This window comes from Corella eumyota, chromosome 6 (genome assembly GCF_963082875.1).
Source record: "Corella eumyota chromosome 6, kaCorEumy4.1, whole genome shotgun sequence".
Taxonomy (NCBI): domain Eukaryota; kingdom Metazoa; phylum Chordata; class Ascidiacea; order Phlebobranchia; family Corellidae; genus Corella; species Corella eumyota.
Window position 1 is genome coordinate 2,336,231 of NC_137495.1, and position 23,136 is coordinate 2,359,366.

The 23,136-nt window shown below is 30.5% G+C and overlaps 4 protein-coding genes across 4 annotated transcripts; 2 read left to right on the forward strand and 2 right to left on the reverse strand.

Annotated features, from left to right (window-relative positions):
* Positions 1–226: 226 nt before the first annotated feature.
* Positions 227–4,839, forward strand: LOC145755341 (tetraspanin-18-like). The gene is made up of 8 exons (XM_082571565.1): positions 227–364; positions 1,399–1,608; positions 2,383–2,457; positions 2,718–2,819; positions 3,270–3,465; positions 3,546–3,670; positions 4,039–4,122; positions 4,479–4,839. The coding sequence occupies exons 1-8, from the start codon at positions 314–316 to the stop codon at positions 4,524–4,526; spliced, it is 891 nt and encodes a 296-aa protein (XP_082427691.1). The 5' UTR covers positions 227–313; the 3' UTR covers positions 4,527–4,839.
* A 702-nt stretch (positions 4,840–5,541) lies between these two features.
* LOC145755356 (solute carrier family 23 member 1-like) lies at positions 5,542–10,583 on the reverse strand. Its single transcript, XM_082571581.1, has 12 exons — positions 10,416–10,583; positions 10,119–10,276; positions 9,765–9,909; positions 9,005–9,189; positions 8,401–8,554; positions 7,843–7,999; positions 7,467–7,614; positions 6,959–7,064; positions 6,693–6,798; positions 6,363–6,530; positions 6,007–6,102; positions 5,542–5,765 (listed from the first exon to the last, which is right to left on the reverse strand). Exons 1-12 carry the CDS (start codon positions 10,581–10,583, stop codon positions 5,542–5,544), a joined length of 1,815 nt encoding a protein of 604 aa, XP_082427707.1.
* Positions 10,584–11,181: 598 nt separating this feature from the next.
* LOC145755245 (transmembrane protein 17B-like) lies at positions 11,182–12,416 on the forward strand. The gene is made up of 3 exons (XM_082571471.1): positions 11,182–11,357; positions 11,624–11,841; positions 11,946–12,416. Exons 1-3 carry the CDS (start codon positions 11,237–11,239, stop codon positions 12,213–12,215), a joined length of 609 nt encoding a protein of 202 aa, XP_082427597.1. The 5' UTR covers positions 11,182–11,236; the 3' UTR covers positions 12,216–12,416.
* A 253-nt stretch (positions 12,417–12,669) lies between these two features.
* On the reverse strand, positions 12,670–22,989 carry LOC145754547 (uncharacterized). Its single transcript, XM_082570620.1, has 18 exons — positions 22,720–22,989; positions 22,424–22,571; positions 21,914–22,035; positions 21,558–21,661; positions 21,055–21,223; positions 20,218–20,519; positions 19,641–19,756; positions 19,312–19,427; positions 18,941–19,078; positions 18,476–18,612; positions 16,758–18,275; positions 14,843–16,532; positions 14,557–14,697; positions 14,246–14,450; positions 14,047–14,148; positions 13,917–13,984; positions 13,571–13,765; positions 12,670–13,306 (listed from the first exon to the last, which is right to left on the reverse strand). The coding sequence occupies exons 1-18, from the start codon at positions 22,975–22,977 to the stop codon at positions 12,788–12,790; spliced, it is 6,048 nt and encodes a 2,015-aa protein (XP_082426746.1). The 5' UTR covers positions 22,978–22,989; the 3' UTR covers positions 12,670–12,787.
* Between the last annotated feature and the right edge of the window lie 147 nt (positions 22,990–23,136).

The following is a 23,136-nucleotide window of genomic DNA, read 5'->3' on the forward strand; positions in this document are numbered from 1 at the left end:
ATGTGTATTATACCATAAAACAAGGCGTTAATAATAAGGTTTAAATATGCTGTCATCGGGTTGTTATAAAAACAATGTGACATCCTTTTCACAACAGTTAATTGAGGAAGTATAAGCTCAGCAGAAAAAAACTTACAGCTTATAGCGACATGTTAGCATTTAAAAATTATTTTAAGAGCCGGTTTTTAACCTAAAGTCAATGCTAGAAAAATTTACTTTTATTTTTAGATCATTTTTTAAAATAGCAGCATATTTACAAAGGGTTTTTTAGCCAAATTCTTTAAATTAATAGTTATTAACAAGTGTTCAAATCATGGGAAGATACATTAAAATTCTACTTGTCTGTCTAAACGTACTGTGCATAGTAAGTAGACATTAATTATTAATTAGTTTATGTTATAATTTGTAATTGTACAACAACATAAAATTATTTAAAGTGTTATGTTACAGAGTTTTGCAATTTTGTAAATAATGTATATAGCACCTTAGTCTGTGGTACTTAAAATTTAATTTTCAAAAATACTGAAAAATGATTACCTTAAAAAACCAGGTTGCCCTATTTTTTGTGTGACGTAGAAAGTACCAAGTAGCGTAGTAAATGTATACAAGCGAGTACTTTCTACGTCATCCCAAACAAGGCTCCCCCTTTCTTTTTTTAATTAATTTTAATTGTAACTTAAAAAGTAGGTGAAATTATTTAAAGTTAAAATCATTTTTGTGTTCAGTGACACCAACTTTATTAATTTTTGAGTTTAAAAATATCGCTAATATATGACTTTAAGTGGTGCATGTGCTAAGCAGCAATATATACTTAGTATAGAATAAGAAATGGTTACAAATACATAATAGTAATAAACATTTGCGTAATTTGCTTACGCAGAACCATTAATAAAATAAAACTCTTTTCAAATGTTTGTATCGAATTTCCATATTAAGAAATCGGAAACACAGTGCCGGTTATGACGTCACATATATATTTATTGTGACGTCATTTATTTCTTGTGACCAGGCGTTGGTTAAACGGTTGCGTAGGATTTTTAAAGGCAGAAATGCATGATTATAATAAAGTTAACTTAAATTAATAAAACCCAATTATAGCCGCACTATTGATTCTATTTTAGTTTATTTAAAATTTACTAAATTTAATATAGATTTTTAATTGGGTGAAACATACCATAACATACTTAAAATCTTTATTTAAACATTATTGCTTAGGATATGTTTTAATTCATTTTTTGATTTTGTCATTTTTTCCGTCGCATTAGTGTCATATTTATTGTAAACTTTTTATTCACTGTCATTAATGCGCAAAAAAAAATACGTAAAATAAATAAATTTACAACTAAATAATTAAATTGATTTTTACATTTGAAAATGTTTAATAAAACTAATTTACAGATAGCGGGGGCTGCTATGCTGGCAGGAGGATTGCTTATCCAATACGAAACCAACTTTCAAAACATTCTGCGGACGCTTGCTACCGCTATAACTGACACCCAGTTGGGGGCAATATCGATTGGTCTTATCGCAGTTGGTGCTTTGGTGTTTTTTATTGGTTTTGTTGGTTGTTGTGGTGCGTTGTCGGACAGCAAAGGGTTGTTAGGTTTGGTAAGTATGGTTAGGAAGAAATTTTAAGTGGTTTATGACGTAATATTAGGAGTTTTATATGTTGAAAGAAATATCGGAAAACACTTAGGGACCTAATATAGACGTATGTCAAACTACAACGTATATATAATTAAAAACCAATTAGACAAACACAATCACGCAATTAATTAATATAATGCCTAACAATTGACGATCACATGTTAGTAACGTATATAGGTCTTGTCTTATCTTATACGCTAATAAGGAAATTATAAAGAGGATATGAAGCTATAAATAATAACAGTACAACATTGCTTGTTTTGATACGAATCAATTATTACGTAACACTCCTTAACTATTGTTTATAAAAACATGTCGAATCTCTTAACTTATGCTATTTAATAGACATTATTATTGGGTCAATATTATCCAAATCAAGTTAAAGCAACTTGAAATTAGATCGGGGTACAAAACACTGGCTACACTACACGAGGTCGTGGGTTCGATCCCCACAGCCCTCATGCTGTAGTGTATTTAAGTAAAAGCGTTTTAAATGGTATAAACTTCTGCTATGCTAACACTTATCAGCAGCTTATAATTATAGGAAAATTATGATCTATAATATCCCAAATTGCAAAACGCAACTTGATACTGGGTCGGGAAAACGGTTGTTGCCCTATGTTTAAGTCGTGCATTCGACTTTCCCACACTAAGTATAAAGAAATGTATAAAAAAATTAAATTTAAAGGGGCGCTTCATTTCGTTGACCTAATTGAATTTATAAATTTTTTTTAGTATTTTATTTCCGTGTTACTTCTGTTTATTGGCCAACTTACAATCGGGATCGTTGCATTTGTGTACGGACAGCAGGTATATAAATATATTAAATATTTCAGTTATAAACTTCATTTTTTATTAACTAAATGGACTTCTATTTGTATTAGTTTTAAGTTACACGCATGGTCATTACACTATTAGGTTAATAAAGGACACGGGTTATTACTCTAGCAAACTTACAAAGAAAAATGAGGCTAATTTGGAGAAACAAACGCTGTCCTTAATTTGCCTTTAAAATCGACCTTTAAAGATAAAAAAACACAAAAAATCATCCTGAACTATCACTTGTTTAGGCTGTAACTGACAAAATAGAAGATGGGTTTCGATTGTTGATCGCTGACTACGTCACAATAGGAGGAAGCGCCATTTCAATTGTCGACAGTGTTCAATTATTTGTAAGTCATCTTTTATTAATTTTCTATTGGTTGTAGTTAACAAAGAATTGTTATAATAGATTAGTAAATAAGTACATACGTTCTTATATTTAATTCAATAACAAAACTGCTTTATGTCGCGAGTTGTTTAACTTTACATTTTTTTTTATAAATTCGCTAGGTTAGTGTAATACATTAACAATCACTTTATTGTTCAAAAAAATGACTATTAACTTATTATCCTTATAAATAATGGCCATTGTTTAAAATCTTAATACATTGCAAGTTTTATAAACAGCGTGTGCAAACACATTTTTTAGTCCCTTAAAGGGTATGTTGGTGAATATTTAAACATATTGACAAGGGGAAATCGAACACAAGACTACACGGGTCAAAAAGAGATTTAAATTAAGTGAACCATGCTAACAAATGAGACAAAATTTAAAAAAAAACATTTTTTGATTATTTTAGTTTGGTTGTTGCGGGTATAATGGCACCCTTGATTATAGAAATTACGACCCCAACCCCCTAACGACCACCCCCGTAGCGATGAACACGACTACGATGATGCCATCAATGAATACAACTACTATGACGTCACCAACAAACACTACTACTATGATGTCACAAATGTCGGGAAATACAACAATGGGCAATTCGAGCGAAGGTAAACATTGTTATGTTAAATTTATAATCATTATGTTTATGATGTAATAACCTAAATATATATATTTATTGTGACGTCAGCGTTTTTAAGTGGAAACTGGCCGGATAGTTGCTGCGTTACGAACAATGGTAACTTTGTTGACGTCACGCAGTGTCATAACAACTCGTTGCCAGTCAGTCAATTGCAAGACTTCTTAAACACACAGGTAAATAAACATAATTATGTGTAAAATTATGTGTGAAATGTTAATTACTTTCTACTACGCAACGTGTACTTATTAAATTTTAATTTCAAAATACAAGTGTTGTAATTATAGCCAAAAATTGAACAAAGTACTGGGCTTATTTTTTTTGTATATATCTTTATCCTCGATGTGGAAAGTCGAATGCGCGACTTAAACATAGAGTAACAACTGTTACTCCGACCCAGTCTCGACTTGCCTTTAGCATATTGGGATATTATATAAATCATAATATATATTATAACATTACATATAAACACCAAACCTTATTTTTTAACATGTTACTGTTACTACATTAAACCTACAACTAACAATATTGTTTATACTTAAAGGGGTGTACTGCAAGCGTGGAGGAATTTGTGAAAAGGTATCTCATAATTATTGGAGGAGTGGTCATTGGTATTGCGGTATTGGAGGTAGGTTAAATTATTTATTTTTGAAGTAGAAAGTTTAACTTCACAGCTTATATGCTTGGGATAATATTAGTTACATTTAACCAGTCATAAGATGCCATTTTTTATTTTGGTTATTATAAACCTGGTAATATAGGCTGTTTCTTAACCCAACTTTTGATTTTTGCTAAGAAAGATATTAAAAACGTTAGTATCTTGCTTGAGGGCGGTAGACATTAAGTAGTTGGAATCAAACCCTGGATCTCTTAAAAAAAATTGTGTTAACCGTGACACCAAATCGGTTTGATACGTACGACTGTTTATTTAAATTCCGATATTCGAATTAATATTCTTATAATTAAATACGTTTTATATTTTAGATTCTTGTCATGATATTAGCATGTGCTCAACGAAAGTACTTGGATTAATTTGTATTATAATATCTGAAACTTAAAAAAAATGACATCGCGTCCCGTAACGATCGATATTAAGTTTATCTGCTATTTTTAAATTTTGAAATAACAAATATTTTTGTATAGACTTACTGTTGACGATAGAATTTGTTTATTTTAACTTAACGAGTAAATGTGTAAAAATTATTTTTTGTGACTGTTTGTAATTCCCACTGATTTTTTTATTAATGTTGTATAAAATACTGTCTGTTAAGAATTTTTGTTTTATTTTGATGTGGCAAATATTAAATATATTTTTTTGTGCTATTAAACTATAAAAGTTCGTATCAAATAAATAATTACTTAGTTTTCCAGATAAACTTAAGTAAAAAATTTAACAAAGCTAAACAGCGAAGATACATAAATATTAAAGTAAACTTATAATAACAATAATTTTAAACTAACTAAGTTTTTTTTACATATATTTTTTTACATTTTAAAATCTATGTTATTTTACTGTTTTTAAACACCAATGTAAATCAACTAAACAAAACACAACTTATAGTTAAATCTTAAACCAACATTTTAGCAAAATTATTCCTAAGTTGTCTCAAGAAATTTTTTACCATTTTTTAGTTTTGTAAAGTACAAGATAAACTCTACTAAACACATGTTAATATTTATACAACACCTTAACCTAAGAATACGTTTACTAAAACTTTAACACTTTTATCCTAATAAAATAATAACCTAAAACAACATTACTACATGACGTTATCCTGAAATAAGTTATTCTAACACTCTAACCAAAATAACAAATACAAAAATTACTTACACCTACAAATTGCTTTATAGTGAGCTATAATATTAGTTAAAACAAGAACTTGTATGGCACAATAAACTGACAAAGACTTTGGACTAAGCAATATCTTTTAATCAAATATAATTGGGATTATCCTAACCATATTGCACAAGATAAAATGTAATCTTCCTAAAAAATAAATGTTTAATAATATTGAACTGATATAACCCCTTCAAAGCGCATTTCAATTTAGTTTTTGTGTTTCTTAAAACCAGGACATATAGGAATGTAGTAGAAAATTTTGTCTAAACGCGAAGGCATTGTACAACATTTGCAATCTGGAAAATCATAGGAACTAAGATCTTCCAGCGGTAAATGTCGAACATTGGACCCAGACTCGTTTAATGTATTTTCCGTGTCTTCTTTAGGCACTTGATTTCTCCATAACATTATCCCACGCTCTTCTAAGGTGCCTTATAAACGTACAAAAATCAAAATACAAATTTGGCCAATATGTCATTACATATTTAAGAAGTTTAGTTTAAAATATCCTTTTTTAATAAAACCTAGTAAGTTATATTCAATGTAAACAAACAAAAGTGAAAGATTATTAAATGAAGTATTGCAAGTTTGTTATTGAAGCATATGTAGGAGATAATTAATAATTTCTAGGATTCAATTTCACAACCACAGTTTAATATTTAATCAACCAACCTGGTATTGTGTTATCCAAAATAAATGCAATCAACCCAGCAACAAACATTCCTGTTTGAAGCAAAACTAGAAATATTTGATCCAGTTCAGGAACACCTAAACAATAAAAACAGAAATCTAGGTATAAGTAGCAAGGTCTAAAGTATATAAACGTTTTAATAAAAAAAATCTTTCATAAGCTGTAAAAAATAAAGATATTTGGGTCGTACAAATGTTAAGGCAACATTTACTAAAAATCCAGACCAGGACGTTGTTGATTTTATAACTTTGCCTATGCAACATCCTGGTGTTGTAGTGCATTGTAAAATCCTTTTTTACTTACCCACTCCAATCAAAGGTTCATTTAACCCACTTACCTGTGCTTATGAGACTTGAATTTTTTAACACCCATTCAGGGACGGAAATACCCATGAAAATAGCAAAACCGACGACCAGAAGATTTCTCGATGAATTCAGATCAACGAATTGTAAATTTGAGATTCCGACAGCAGAAATCATTCCAAACATAACACAGAACATCCCACCTTAATATTAAAGTGTTATGTTTATTAAGTTATCAAAAAATAACAAAAAAGCACAAGTTGTGGTGCACATATTTTGTGTGTTGCAATCATGAGCAATAAATCTAAATTAATTTGCAGAATGAGCTTGAACTCAAAAATGTATCAATTAAAAACGGTAAATACCTACAACAGGATTCGGAATGGTTGTGAATAGGGCGCCAAACTTTCCAATCACTGCCAATATAATCATTATTATCGCCCCGCATTGAACAACCCGACGACTTGCAACCTTAATAATGTAAAAATAATAATATTTAATTTAAACAAGCATGAAAAGATGTTGACTTAATATAAGCGTCAAAAAATTAAAAATATATAGCAAAAAATCCAATAACTAAGTTCACTGTTTTTTTTAATTTTAGTTTCATTTTCAATTCCTAAAATGTTACCTTTGTTATTCCGATAGCTCCAATGTTTTCACTGTAAGAAGTCGTTCCACTTCCAGAACCCCACGCACCTGCAATAAGGCAGCCAATCCCTTCAAATAATATCCCTCTAAAACAAATCAAAAACAACAGCATAAAAACGTCAGCATGTTTATAAAGTTAAACTACCAATTGACAAAGCAATCGCAACTCAATAATACTTAAAAATAGTAAAGGCAACTTAAAGCTAGACATAAGTTATATACCATTGTTAAATAATTTCACAAAAACTTTGATTCTCAACATATAATCTATATTGGGTTTGGTGACCATGCCATAATATACTTAAAATCTTTATGTAAACATTAATACTTTTAGCATGTTTTAAATCATTAAATTGATTTTGTCATTTTTTCCCGTCGCATTGTTGTAATATTAATTGTATATCGTGTTTATTATTTACCTTTATCAATGCGCAAAAAAACAAAATAAAAAATAAACATTAACTAAAGTTATTTTTTAACACACTTGCCTGTTCATTGTATGGGCGGGAGGTGGTGGTATTTGGCAGAGTCTTGCGCATGCGTAGTAGTCTCCGATGGACTCGATAATGGAGGCTAATATCCCGCTAAAAACACCAAGTACCCCGGCCACGGTAACAGTTGGTACGCCCCATTGCCCTTAAAAATAACACAGGATATAGAAAAAAACAGCTTAGAGTGTAAAATATAATACTTTAAAAAGATTAAATAAAAAATAAAAACAGTCAGCTAAAAGCCTTCTTAAAATCCTATAAAACACAAGGTATGGTTTTTATAAGTTTTTGGGTAAGAAATATAAGAAACTTAAACGCATATTCTGACTTAGTTAAGATATGTTAAAGATTTAAAAGTTAAGATTAACCTTACCTGGATAAGGAACCCGAAACCATAGAGCTTCGTCGAGAACTCCGATATTGATATCCGTTCTTGCCTCGTATCCGTACTCGGTAGCTGAATCGGGAAATCCCCCTGCTGCTGTGATGATAGCACAAACACCCCATGATAATAACACGGCCATAATGACCTAAATGTTTAAGTTCAAAGATTGTTTTTTATCAAGAAATTAAGGTCAATTGCTTTGGTCACGCATAACTAAAACTTAGTCACTTAAAGACTTCGCTAAAATCCAAAAGTTAAATAAACTCGTATAAAACACCCCGGGCCTCATAAAAACTTGTATAAACCGATCTGGACTAATATTAATAGCCCGGGCTTCATATAAACACCCCGGAACTTAAGTAAATACCACCGAAGCTCTTGGACACACCCCGGGCCCCCTGCACATACCCCGGGCCCCCTCGGCCTTCCGAGCGTATTTTAGTAGGACCACAACAACTTGATATAATTATAAAAAAAATTAACTGATATAATTAAACAATCGTTTATAATAGCTTTATAAAAAATTAAGACAAATAAATAATTTACGGGAAACAGGGTAAATATTTTGATTCTTGTAGTTTTCCACCCTCCTTTACTGTTGTTGATATCATCTTGGCTTTGTCCTTTCCTTTGATAATATTTGATGGGAACAGCTACGTTTCGTAAATGTTGGGAAAATAATATCACCAGCACCATTGTCCTGTGGGCATTATAGTTTGAAAATGTGTTGATTTTAAAGTAGATTACAAAAAAATGCAACAGATTAAATCTTGCTAGTAAAGTCCATTGCCACGCCAAGTTTAGATCAATATCATTTTATAAATCTAATTTCTTTTACAGTACAAAATTCGGTTTGATTCTATACAAAATTTAACTTAACATCAGGCCCTTAATTAATAAGAACTTGGTTCGATCCTTACTGCTTTTATGTTGTGGCGCCCATTGAGTAGGGCGTTACAGACAGTATAAAGTCCTGTCGAGCTAGTATTCAATCAGTAGCTTAATTTTCGGGCAACTATAATCTATAATATTAAAAACTGGCAAGGTCAACTAGAGACTGGGTCGGGGTAACTGATGTTACTCTAAGTTTAAGTCGTGAGGTTGACCTTCCCACATCGAGGATAAAAAAATAAAAAACAAAACTTAATACATTGCCGATATTCCCCAATGAGTTCCAGCAAAGTTATCAGCTGAAACCCCAAACAGAGACAACCCAATCACGGTTATGGTTGGTGCTACGGTTAAGGGTCCAATATACGACATCAAAAACCCGATTATTCCAGTAAAACCGATCAGCATTTCGATACTAGACGCCACCATGATTGAACCTTGAATCTGTAACACAAATATTTTTACATTTTTTTTCTTAATGTGGAAAGGTCGACTTCACGACCTTAACATAGAGTAACATCAATTACCCTGTCCCAGTCTCAAGTTAACTTTGGCAGTTTGGGATTTTTTAGATTATAATTAAGCTGCTAATTAAGTAATAAGTTTATACTATTGTAACAAATGGTTGTTTACAATCCAATTTTTTATTAATGGTAATCTTATTCAAATAGAATCAAATTATAAGTACAAGTATTTACAAAATAGGTTATTAATATAAAGTATTTACAAAGAACAATTAATCTAATAAAACACACTTAAACAACACATCTAGCTAAACACTGAAAAGTTTTACAAAGTAAGCCAGACAGGGTGACAGGTTTGATAAGAAAAACGATAACAAGAGTTGTACCTTTAAACATATTGCCCCGAACTAACGGCAGAATGAAACGATAACGTTTTATAAGAACACTATTTAAACAATAGATAACGACAGTCCAATATTGATACACTATTAAAAGCGCCTTACTCAAGGTCGCCATAGTATGACAACAGTGGGGATCGAACCTTTGTCTAATTACCTCTAACATTCTGGGGGTCCAATCAAACGTTGTATTCGAAGTTATGGTAGCGTTTGGATCGGGGCAGGGTTCAAATTTAGCCGAGTTTAGGATCGCCAAAACCGGCGGAAGGAACGAAAACGCTGCACCCTGCACGATCGGAAGTCTTTGAAAAATTTACAAAATTTATTTTTAGTCAATAAGGCCAATTGCATCAATTGATTAGAATAACATTTAAATAAAATAATGACAAATTTTTAACACAAAGAATATACATATTGCTAAATTATATTCATTAATTATATACTCCACTTGTTTATAATTTGTTTATTTATTAAGTTTATACAATAAATAAAAGCATTTTCAGTAGAATACCTTGTACCAATGATAGTTTGAAACAAAGTAATAATTCCGGAAACAAAAAACCCGGTACTAATAATTTGAGATTTGGCTAAATTGTTATTTCCAATACATAAAGAATTTGAGATAATTAATGGTACTGCTATTGTAGAACCAAACATAGTTAGGTAATGCTAAAAAAAACAATAATAACAAATATAAAAAGGTTGAAGTATATATAGTTGTTAGTTGTTAAATATACAATAAACATCCATATATTTTTTATACTAAAGGTTTTTCTAGTTTACTAGTTTAAAAAACTTCAAAAAATACCTGGAATCCTAAACCCACACTCAAGTACCAAGCTGGGGTATCTTCTATACCATAAATAAGCTGGTTTTTAGGTTTTTGGTCATTTTCTCTGATTGTTTCAAGCGGCTCTTCTATATTTAATGTTTCATTTTCAGTTTTCTTATCCATTTCTATTATTTCGTTTTCCATGGTTATGTAATTCCTAAATTAGTATAGCTATAATTTAAAAAATATTTCTTTATTAAAATTTAACTAAATAAAACTTTAACCTTCTTTGATTCTATTTGGCATTCTTTCTAACTCTTTGCTTGCTTTTCGCTTGTTATGCAAACGCATTTTAACACTTAAAGAGGTTTTAACCTTTTTTACGACCCGTGTGCTTAATGATATGCTATGTAAACAATTCTCGTGCATTGGTGAAGCGCGGCAGAAAAATGTTAACTGAAAATCTAGAAGCAAAAGCGAGTTGGTTTACTTTTAGGATTTATCGCTAAAGGCCTAAGTGTAATATTTTTTTAGATCGCAACTTAGGCAAAATGGCGAAATATATAAATAAGAATCATTATACAAAAAATAAACTGCAAAACGGTGTTTCGCATAAACTTTATGCATAAAAACTAACTAAAATATAAATTATTTTTACATAATAATAAAACAGTAAAAAAACGCCCTTACCACGCATTTTTTATATTTAATTTAAAATATTATTCATAACGAAAAAAAATCCGATTTCTATGGAATAGAAACGCAATGAAGCACGACAAAAACAAATTGCTAAGCGAAGCAACGCTGAAATCAAAACAAAACCGTTTTTAAAATCGTTTTAAAATTAATCAAGGATCATGGCATCCCGTGATATTATGTCACCTCAAATTCGACAAACATTAAATAATATATCAACAAGAATATTTAATCCACAGACGTCTTCGTCTGAATACGAAGGCATTAAAGAAGTCTTGCCAGGTAATTTTTATATTTTGTTTAAATTGCCAATTTTAAAATTTGCATTTTTATGTGTTTTTTACTAAGTTAAGAGTGTTTTTGGGGTATTTTATGCTATTTAAAACCCCTTAAACAAGGCTCAATTATTGTACTAAGCATGCACAATTTATTGTCATATATAAAACTAATAAATAATAAAAAAATTCTACCTTTTTGGGCCTAAGAGTCATTGAACTAAATGTTCTGACTACCTGATATATAATAAACAAATTTTTCTTAATTTTCAGGCAATGAAATTTGTACAAGTCTGCCTCTACAAATGGCAATGTTTTTCAACATATTTTTCTTTCCGTTTTGGTTAATATCTTGCAGTTTAATGCTTGATATTAAATACGAATTTCTTGAAAATACTTACAAAGTTCTACTTATTGCAATCCTAATCGTATTTTCATTAATTGAGATCATAAGACTGTATCTTGGGTATATAGGAAACCTACAAGAAAAGGTAAACCAGATTGTATTAAGTTATTCTTGTCTATGGTACCTGTTTAAAGTATAAAAATTAATTTTTAAAAACTTTAAATTTTGGTAAATGTTAAATATATTTAGGTTCCCGAGCTAGCTGGGTTTTTGTTACTAACCTTTATACCACAATTTCCTCTCACCTTGTTTTTGCTTCTTAATGAGTTCACGATAATCCTACCACTAGAGCGCATTATGCACGTTATTCTCCTGATTCTAATATTGATCGAGATTGTATCAGCGTGGAGAGCCACATCAAGAATGACCAAACAACAATCAACTAAGTTTCATCTTCAACAGTTTGTTGATATGGAAAATCTTGATCCAAATGACCCAAACTCAAGGAAAAACTACTAACATAATAGCTTGAGTTGTGAATGGTAATATAAGTAGTGTGAGTGGATATATCTATAGTTAATGAAACTATACCTGCAAGAGATTGACTTTTTTTCGCACCCCGTCAACATAAGGTCAACTTCAAGTAGAAACAAGATGAAAACCTTATGACATTAATCAAAATTGAATCAATACATTGTAAAGTTTTTAGTCGATTATGCTGGTAATACATTCAATTTTATGTTTTATTTGTGTTCTTTTTTAAATTATACATACTATTGTTGCGTTTAATATAATAAACTTTAAAAAATGTACATCTTATTCATATTAGGCAATATTTAGTCAGCTCACAGATGGTACATTTACAAATATACAAAAACAACTAAAAAAGAATAAACAGTACAGTAGGTTACAATTAAAGTGTTAAAAATCGATAAATATATAAAATAGAATATGTAAAATTTAAATAATGTATATAAAATAAAATATAGTACCTCAAAATTTTAATAGTAAAAAAGAAAAAAAGTCACCCACAGTAACTTATGTAATACAGTGAATAAATATATATCTTGTAATAGATTATAGTCAGCTATTTATACAAATTGAACACGATTTTCAGCAGAGGAAGGCAGTGAATTCTGCTTCGATTTTTCACTTGGAGAAGATGATTTTGAACTGCAACTTTCATTTTCAGATTGTAAACTTCTAACTTTTTGACCATTATTCCGTAGCCTAGGTGATACTGATGACCTCATACCATAATTTACAACTTTTGTGTCTTTATTTTTTGTCACATAAACCATTAAATCTCCATTTTGTTTTCCATCTTGGCCAGCCTTTGGTGATTGGGATATTTTAACACTCTGAAATTGATCAACAATTTTCGTGTATTCTAAATTGTTATTCCCCAATTTTGAAGCTGCACTTGGACTCGGAAAATACCCTTTTTTAAGACTAGAATTTGAGGTAACTGATTGTGTTTCAGTTTTGGATACATTTTCAAAACTAGGTGGAACAACACAAATTTTAGGCTCAGTACTGCTGATGTGATTATCAGTGTTAGCTTGAAAACCTGGTGATATACGGAGGTAGAGGCTTTGAAGATTGATTTTCTATAAGAATTAAGCATTAAGTTATCTAATAAATCAAACAATACAACCCAAACTTAACAAAATTTTAGTAACCCGGGCCATGTTATAAATGGCATGCTTGGTAATCTGTTTTAAAAAGCACAGACACTGATAAAACTAACTTGTATAAATTTACTGTCATGCCCTGAAATCATTTTAAAAGTGATAATAGGTAAGTTGTAAGAGTTTAACATAAATTCTAAATGTCTTTTAGTAAAAAGCCAAATAACACTTAAGACCACTTACATTAGGAGTTACTGGTTTTGGAGCAATTAAATCTTCACTGCTTGGAACTTGAGTAAATAACTGCAAATCATCCGTAACACTATCGCTGTTATCTAAACTATCCTCAGATGGTATTTGTGGCTTGGTTACCTTCCCAGCAATACTGCTTCTTTGTGGATTTGGTGCAAGGACAGATTGAGGTAAAACACAAGCAATCTATGTAATAAACAACAATTTTGTTTAATGTTACTGCATTTGAAATATAGGAAAAAATTTTACTTGAACAAGATCATTAATTGTTCTAGAAAAAATCAATAAATTATTTAATACAAAGAGCTGTAGGTTATATAAAAAAAAACTCATTTACCTTTTTTCCAGATGAAGTAGTATTACTTTTTGTAAGGGTAGAACCGTTCAACTTATTTGCCGGTTTCACTATATTGCAAAAAAGATTTTATTAATGTTTACAGATACAGTTATAATTTTTGCTTACTCACCGAACAAGGCTTCGAGAACTTTGATCAAGTTGTTTAAATGTGGACTGGGTTTTTTCCAATAAACAAAAACTTGGTTGTTTTCTTCTTTTATCTTTTCAAAACCTTTACAAAAAATAAAAAATATATTAAACCTACGACTAAATTCTAAATTGATTATGTTGTTTTTAATGATAAGAGCTTTTAAAACTGTTTTACAAACCAGATAAACGTAGGAGTTGTGCTACACCGTCAGTTATCCAAGTTTTCAAATCTAATTTATTATTTGTTTGGATATTCTGTTGGTTACACTGTTTTAGCCAAGGCAAGAGTGAATAAGATGTCTCAGTAGATTCTAACAACCTTCCAAAACAATTGTAGAACCCTGATGGAAGGTTTTTCAATGGGTTCAGCAAATTTGTGATCACCTTAAACAAAAAAGCAATAAAATATTTTTTTGCATTTTAGAGGGTCGAAAAATGGTTTGCAGTTGAGACCATTAATGATACAGTAAATAACTTGGTAAGTGCTCACCCATTGTACTTCTTGTTGTATTAAATCAGGAAAGAAAATAGCATCAGGAATCTGGGAAGTTCCTGGTCTTAAATTGAAACCCAGAGCGCTAAACAAACCTCTCCACCCTTTTATGTTGTTTAACTTTAATTCCACGCTCTCCTGTGATTTAAAAACAAAGTTAAAGTCATTTTAACCCTAAGAAAATTTGCTATTTAATAATGGTACCCACATCTTAAATGGGCCTAACCAAGTAAAACACTTTAAAATCAAATTGCTACAGAAAAGAAAAAGGTAAAATAGTTACTTGTGATATGTACATTGGATTGCCATCATTTAATTCTTTAACTCCCTCTAACAAATGGCACAAAAGTTTGATTGTGTTACAAGCATCTACATGATTCCCCTTCAAGAGTTTTTGCAATGAAAAAAGTGAACTTAAGTCTTTTGAGTTTAAAACCACATCAGAGCCTAACAGAACAAAGCCAGACCAATATGATGGGTGCTCAAACTGTTGGTTTGATTGCATTATTTCCATTGATATCTGTAACGATTCAGATGCTGATTTACCTTGCAGCATATTAGTGTAAAATGAATGAAGGAAAAGTTTTACAACCGTTTCTGGCACTGGCCACATTGTTGTAAGAATGGCGTCAATGCCGCGGCACAAAAATGTGTCACAGATTGATAACAGCGACTTGCAAAATGTTTCTAAATTTGTCATAGTATTGTCATTGTAATTGTTCTGGTTTAAGCCTAATACAAGAAGCTTAGTGTTTTCAAACTGATGGCTAATCAAATCTTCTGTTGAAACATCAATATCACTAATTCTAATTGAATCCTGGCTTGTTAGGCAACAAGGCAAATGCACAATTTCAAAGTCATTGAATTTAGATAAGAGAGAGTTTTTATCATCAGCAATGTACGGTTCAACGCGTAAAAGTCCAGCAATTAAATTCACTTCTTCATTTTGATTTTCAAAATTGTTTCCAACAATTAGGGCTCTGCCAACATTAGGTTTAATATCATGTTTGGGTTGATGTAAAACTTGATGAAATGATGTTGTGATGTTTAGATTAACATTTTGGGACAGATATTTGTCAAGTTTATTTATTTTCAGCATAGGAAATGGCACTAGAAATAAGTAGGAATCAACAACTAATATTAATTTGTTTGTCATGTGTTTTTTTAAGTCAATTTGACTGAACAGCATGTCATACAAAGCATAAAAAGCCTTTTTGTGCTTGATTTCTTCAGATACATAATGTTTTGGTAATATAAACCTATCACCAGCTTGTATATGCTTGTTACTATACTGATATAAATGTTCAATTTCTTTAAGTTGGATATAGATAGATTTTTCAACTTTGTTATCCAAATTTTCAGCATCATTTTCCACAGTTTCAATCCCCATTTCATTTCTCAGTGACTGTACCAATTCTAACAAAACATTTTCTCCATTTTCTTCTATTAAAGTTGTATAAGTTGCAGATATGGTTTTGTTATCCGGGGTTAGAAACCATATAAACAAATGGCCAGCAGTTATTGTGGTATAAACTACAGTATTACCACTCTCTTTTGAATACTTCTGTATTTCTTTAGCGGTCATATCAGTAGTATCAGACTTCAGAATTTTCTGTGAAATTGATTTTAACTCTATAGCAATATTTAATGCAAGTTGATAAGATTCGGCAAAGAAGTAAAGGCATATTAGTGCAGAACAACATTCTGTATAAAGCTTGTAAAATTTCAGAAACGAAACATTTGGAGTGAAGTTATTTTGACCAAAATATTTAGCAGCTACTTGTCTGCACTCATCTATGGCTTGTTTAAGGTTTTTAATGGCTTCACTGGTATTGTTACAAGCCCATAAAGCTACTGCATGACTGTGTAGTGTTGATATTTTTTCCTCATAGTTGTTGGTGGGTAATAGAATGGCTTGATGAAGAAGCAATCTTGCTCTTTCATGATCACCTTGTGGTAGCAGTAATGTCATCCTAAAAAAGGACACAATTTGGATAAATTTTAAATCAAAATTAATTAAAAATATTTATTACAACATCTAATTTTAAACCAAAATTGATTTGTACAGCCTTAAAAAGGGTAAACTTTAGGGGACTGAATTGCAATTTAAAACAGCCAAAAAATAAATATTATATGGCCCGGTTTTCTACTAGAACTATACTGTTTTATGCTAGCTATATATATAAAATTAAACAAACCTGCCAATAGAAGACAGGGCACTTCTCTTTGCAATTTCATCCTGTTGTTCCACAGCAATAAAAAGATGTTGTTCCTGGTTAGCAATGCCCTGTTCGTAGTTCTCCATTTCTTCATAAGTTTGCCCTAAGTTTCCATAGGCTCGACCCTGGCATGGTCTGTTATCAGTTTGTATTGCTATCTCTAAATCAAGTGAATGAAAATTGATTGCATTATCAAAGTCCTTCATTGCTTGTGATATACTTCCTATACCACAAGCAGCTTCACCTTTGATAATCTCATTATTATTTTCTACACCAATTTGCAGTTGTAGTTTTAGTGAAGTTAGGGCTTGCTCATAGTTTCCTTGGCTTGAATGTAAGAACCCAATTTCACTGTAAACCCAGGCCAAGTCTTCTGCATCATTTTCTTCTTCACAGAGCGCAGCAAAGCGTGATGCAAAGTCTAAAGATTGTTGGAAATTTTCTGTTTTGCTGTAGCACTGAATTATTCCTTTATAAGAACTCTTTAAAAGATTTATGTTGTTAACGTCAGTTGAAATTTTTAGTGAAGTTCTGTAATGGTCACAGGCTTCTTCATAAGACTGTAATGCCTCACACGATCTTGCTAGATTACAATAAACATGAGCTATGTTTTTTTTAGATGCCGAAACTTGGTCTAAAATTTCAAGTTGCGATAACATAAACTTCTTTGCCTTTGCATGGTCATCTAGGTTTGTGAAAGTAATTGCTAAGTTTCCATATGCTTGTGCCTCCAACACCATATCCTTGTTAACTTGACTTAATTCCAACTGTCTTTCATAACATTTAAGAGCTTTTGGAAACTGGTTTAAATTTGTTAAAGTTGCACCCAGTCGCCCTTGAGCCTTGAATTCTTTTTTAGAATCTTTGACATTGTTTTCATAAATTGAGGCTTCTCTTGCATGAAAATTAAGAGCGAGATCATATTGTTCTAGTAATCGTAAAGTTGTGCCAATTGAGGTACATGACTGTGCTATTAGATTAAAGTTTTCATGTTGTTCAGCTAATGTTAATTGCTGTTGATAAAAGCCAAGAGCCTGGCTAGCTTCCTTCTTGGCAATGTATATATCACCCAGATTTCCTAACCCTTTAAAGGTTCCAAAGGTACTTTTTAACTCAGTTGAAAGGAGCAGAAAGTGACTTTGGCAGTCAAATGCTTCATCATATAAACCCAATGCCTTTTTAGCGAAGCCTAAATTACAATACGCTCTTGCTAAAGAAACTTTATCAGTTCCTCCAGTAAGACAACGAACACATTCCTCATAACAGGTAACAGCTTCAGAATATTCCTGAAGTGAAAAATGAGCAAAGCCAAGATTATAAAGTGCTCTTCCTTCCCCTGATTGATCAGGGAATTTCTCAATGAATTTTAAATACAATTTGTAGTATTTGATTGCTTGTGGATAGTCATGTAAACTGTTGAAGCAGTTTCCGAGGTTCATTAAAGAACGAGATTGGTTTGAAATGTTGTTAATTTTAATGGCAAGTTCATACTGAGATCTAAAAAGTAAAAGATGCCTTTAAAAAAAAGAGCATAATTTAATATGACACAATGGATTTCCTATTAAAAAACAAAGCAAAAGGTAAAAAAATACAATTTTTTGGCTATTATAACATTAACAATTTATTGTAAAATAATTATGAAATTTAATTTAAAGTATAGATATAGTAATACAATATTTTTAATACCAATAACATACTTAAAATGCGTGACAGCTTGGTCATGATTGTGTAGAGCCTGATATGCAACAGCTAAGTTACCATGTGTGCTACATTTTGATTCAATATCTCCTATCTTCTCTGATATCTCGAGCTCTTTCAAATGGTTTTTAACAGCCTGAAACAAAATATTTGTAACAGAATGATGAATATAATTTTGTACCCATATTAAAGTGGATTAAATTTCAATAACAGTATTTTGGAATAGGATGGTAAAGTACGAGAGAGCATTAGCAAGATCCGTAGTGTAAAAAAAAAAATTTAGAATCGAAAAGTAAGGGAGTAAACAAGCAAGACCCTAAAGTGTAAAAAAATTTCAATATTTTAATACATTAAAAAACAAGTAAAAAAAATGTCATGTAGTTAGCCATAATTACTTATTTAAAACAAGAATACAAATTAACAAATTTTAAAGTTAAATCGATGATAAAGCAAGATCAACTTACCAGCTCATAAAGAGCCATTGCACTGTAAGCATTTCCGATGTTCCCATAAGCTCTTCCCTGACATCCTGTGTCATTATTTTCAGCTCCAATCCTTAAACATTTGGCTTGTAACTTTAACGCCATCTCATAATCACCCATCTATGAGAAAAAAACATTTTTATTGAAATATAACCGAAGAGTATCCCTGGTTTTATTCATTTTTTATTAGCACATTATAAAGTAAGGCCTATTAGACTTTAAAATACTTAAAATAAAAAATTGGGATTTAGATTAGGTAATTTATGACTTAAAATAACAAAAAAAATAATCAGAAAAAAAACAAACAACCGGGTTAGTGTATTTTTATGACCCGTCAAAACGATTATACTTACTTGGTGATATACTATGCCAAGGTTGGCACACGCTCTACCTTCTAGAGTGGAATTTTTGGTTTCCAGAGAAATTTCCAGCAATCTTTCATAACTTTGCTTTGCTATACTTAATTTTCCTGATAACAACAAATATGTTTAAAAGCAAAACAATTCACAGAAAGAGGGGAGTGGTGTAAATTTTTTAAGTTAATTTTCTTTAAGGTTTTTCATAAAAATTTCTGAATACAATGTATCATAAGTTTATTGAATTTTGGAAAATGACTTTTCAATTATTTATGTATAATAACACTATATATATAACTAAATATTTGTGAAATTTATAATCTTACCAGCATGTCTAGCAGCATAACCCAATGAAGTTAAAGCTTTAATTTCATTTGCTAGATCATTGATTTGTTGGCTTATTTCAGCAAATTTAATTAAACACATAATTTCATCATTTTGCCTACAAAGAATTCGAATTTGTAAAGCTTATTAGAAAGACAGCAGTCTTAAATTGGCCAGAAACCAGACAAAAGAAAACAACATTGCAAAAAAAATAAGTGAATAGTAAATTTAAAACCCCTTTTTTTTAATATATCTTTATCCTCGATGTGGAAAAGTCAAATGCGCAACTTAACCATAGAGTAACAACTGTTACTCCAACCCAGTCTTGAGTAGCTCTCAGTAGTTTGGGATATTATAGACTATAATTGCCTGGTAATTATACTGCTGATTTGGTGCCGGCTCAGCAGGAGTTTATACCGTTTATAGCGCCTTACACAAGGACGCTACAGCATAAAAGCAGTGGGGATTGAACCCACAACCTCATGGTGGTGTAGCAAGTGTTATTACCACTACACCATGCTGCCTTAGTATATGAGTTTATACACAAAGTTAGTTAGAAAAATAAAATATATAGCTTACCTTTTTAAAGACCTGTATATTTGAGCACTGTCGCCATAAACCAATTGTTTTTCTTTTTTATTTTCCATCTTTCCAGCAAGCTCCAACCTTTCCTTTTGACATCTAATAGCTCCATCCTTGTCACCAAACATCAAGCGAGATTGTGCAACTTTTCCTAACTCTTGACACATCAGGATATTATCATTTAATTGTGAGATTATTTTGTACGAGTTTTCATGTTGTTTAATAGCATTAAAATGATCATTCGTTGAAGTGTAGCAAGATCCCAGTCCACTGCTAGCTGATGCCTCCAACCTTTTATCCTACAAAATTAATAATGATTAAGTTTTAGATGTTAATATAGACTCCTGGGCATTTAATTATTGATTATGTATTATATATTTTAAATACAATATTGTACTATATTTCTATTATATAAAATATGTCAAATTTACCTTTTCTAAAACACTTAAGACATGCATCTTAAGTGAATAATAACACACTATAATTATAATACCAAGTAGAACAAAAAGCTAAGGTCATTACTTTTGTAAAGTTCAGTAAGAAGTGCCTACTCACAACTGCACTTTAAATGGATTGTATTTAAATTCAAGTGTTTTGACTTAGAATATTTACCAACAGCAAAGTGGAAAATTATAGTTAAAAATTGGATGATTTAAAGTTAAGTTTGTAACTGCGTTTAAAATTTTATCTAACTTTAAACATTTTTTTACTATTTATATTATTAAGTCACCTAAAAACTGTCTATTTTTATACTGGCAGATAGCATTACCCATATTACACAAAAATCTTTAATGTTAATTTTATCGAAAATCAAAAATCATTGTTTTTTAATACCTTGATTTTTTTAGCTAGTACAAGCTGTTGATTATAGTTAAGGATTGCTTCTTTATGTTGGTTTTGTGAAGAATAAGCTGCACCTAGGTTACCATAAGCACGACATTCACCCGATATATCACCTAGTTGTTTACACACTTTTAAATCTTCCTCCATGTAGAAAATTGACCTTTGAAAATATTAAGAATCATAAAACTTTAAATTGCTTTTATAAATATTGTTGCTTATTGAAATAATTTAGTAGTTGTTATTACATTGGCATAACTAAATATTATTTTAAAGTTAGAGAGCAAAATAGGTTTTTTGTATGTTATTCATAGTATTTAATGAATAAATTTTATTACCAAATTTAATAACACTAATACACTTTTATTCCTTAATCTTGCTTATAAACTACAGTATGATATAGTTCAAAAATTGTTAGTTTTAAAATAAGGAACCCTATAATTTTTTGGATAAACCACATAGTTATAACAATAATAAGACGTCATAATAATAATAACCTCTTAAAATTTCCAAGTGACCATAAAGCACTACTTAGTGCAGAATAAACAGATCCTTTCAGCTTAAGACTGTGAGTGCCAATTGATATGGCACATTCCAGGACCTACAACACAATGAAGCAACTATTTTTAAACAAATAAAAAAGTGATCTCATAATGATAAGCTTGAAAACAAAAGTTGGTACGACACAATTTGTGAATCAACCATTGAAATTTTATTAATTGAAATAAACTTTTAGATGAAATGACTTTATATTTTTTTAGAATTTACATTTTCTAACAATGGTAGTTACTGTTTAGTGATAAATTATAATACTGGTACTTTATTGCCAAATTTTATAATTAAATAATTTTACCTTAACAGCATTGTTTGTTTGATTGTGAGCTAACAAATCCTGTCCAATAACCGAGACGACAACGAAAGGATTTTGTTCTAATTCCATTTCTTTTAACTGAAGCATAACAGCTTCTAAAGAAACTAAAAATAAATATGTAAATGTTAGTTGCGAATACCAATAACATAGAGATTTTTACAGTTTAAGTTATATTTAAAATTATTTATTTTAAACTGTTACATTTGAAAGGAATTTAAAAAATGTTTTTAAAAACCAAATAACAACAAATAATCTATTCTTTATGCTTTGAACAATTAAAACAATGTTAGTAACAAATCATTTAAACAAAACATTTTAAAAGTTTTCTTTTAGAATAGCTAGACAATGGTTAAGCCTAATTAAATACCATAACAATAAGACAAAGAATGTTGGAATGTCTTTTAAAATCATTTTAAATCGAAAAATTATAAAATAAAGGTTAATATAAAAGCACACAACTAAATAGATTGAAAATAGGTAAACTTAATTTACCTTTTAGTGGAGACTCCAATGCTGATTTAATTAAGGTTTTAAGAAATAATACATTTTCAATTTCTAATGCCATAGCTTGTGCAAAGGCAACCAATGATTGAAAGTAATCTCCGACATTATTTAAAGCTTTGCCAAGACAAAAATATCCCTAAAATAAAATATAATATAAATATGTGACAATATAATTAAACATTAATCAGTCAAAATGTTTAGTTAACTGTACTTATAGTTAACTGCTACATATTTAAATGTAAACTTATGTATATTTAAACAAAACCTCGAAAAGTTGTACTTACCGTAGCATATGTGTCATTAATCTTTATACATAGTCGAGCGTCAGCTAAAGCTGCGTTAAAATTGTTTAGTTTGGAGTAAACCTCCGATCTATGGCATAGAATAACATGCTTGTTGGCTTGTATATTTCTCTCTAGTTCAACTGTCAGAATCTGCTCGGCGTTTTTGTAATTTCCATTTCCAATTTCTTGTTCAACATAAGCTAAAACATCGTTTAAGTTCGCCATTTTGTTTTTAAGTTGGGTTAAACTGCGTACCATTACCTAACTCAATCATTTTGATAACAATAGTTAACTAGCGGACTAGTAAAAGCACGTCCGTGTATATAAACACCAAACCACAATTTGTTCAAACAAATAAAATACTTTAGCTTCGGTTTTGACCATACCAACGTCCTTTTGCGCCCACGTGCGGTTACA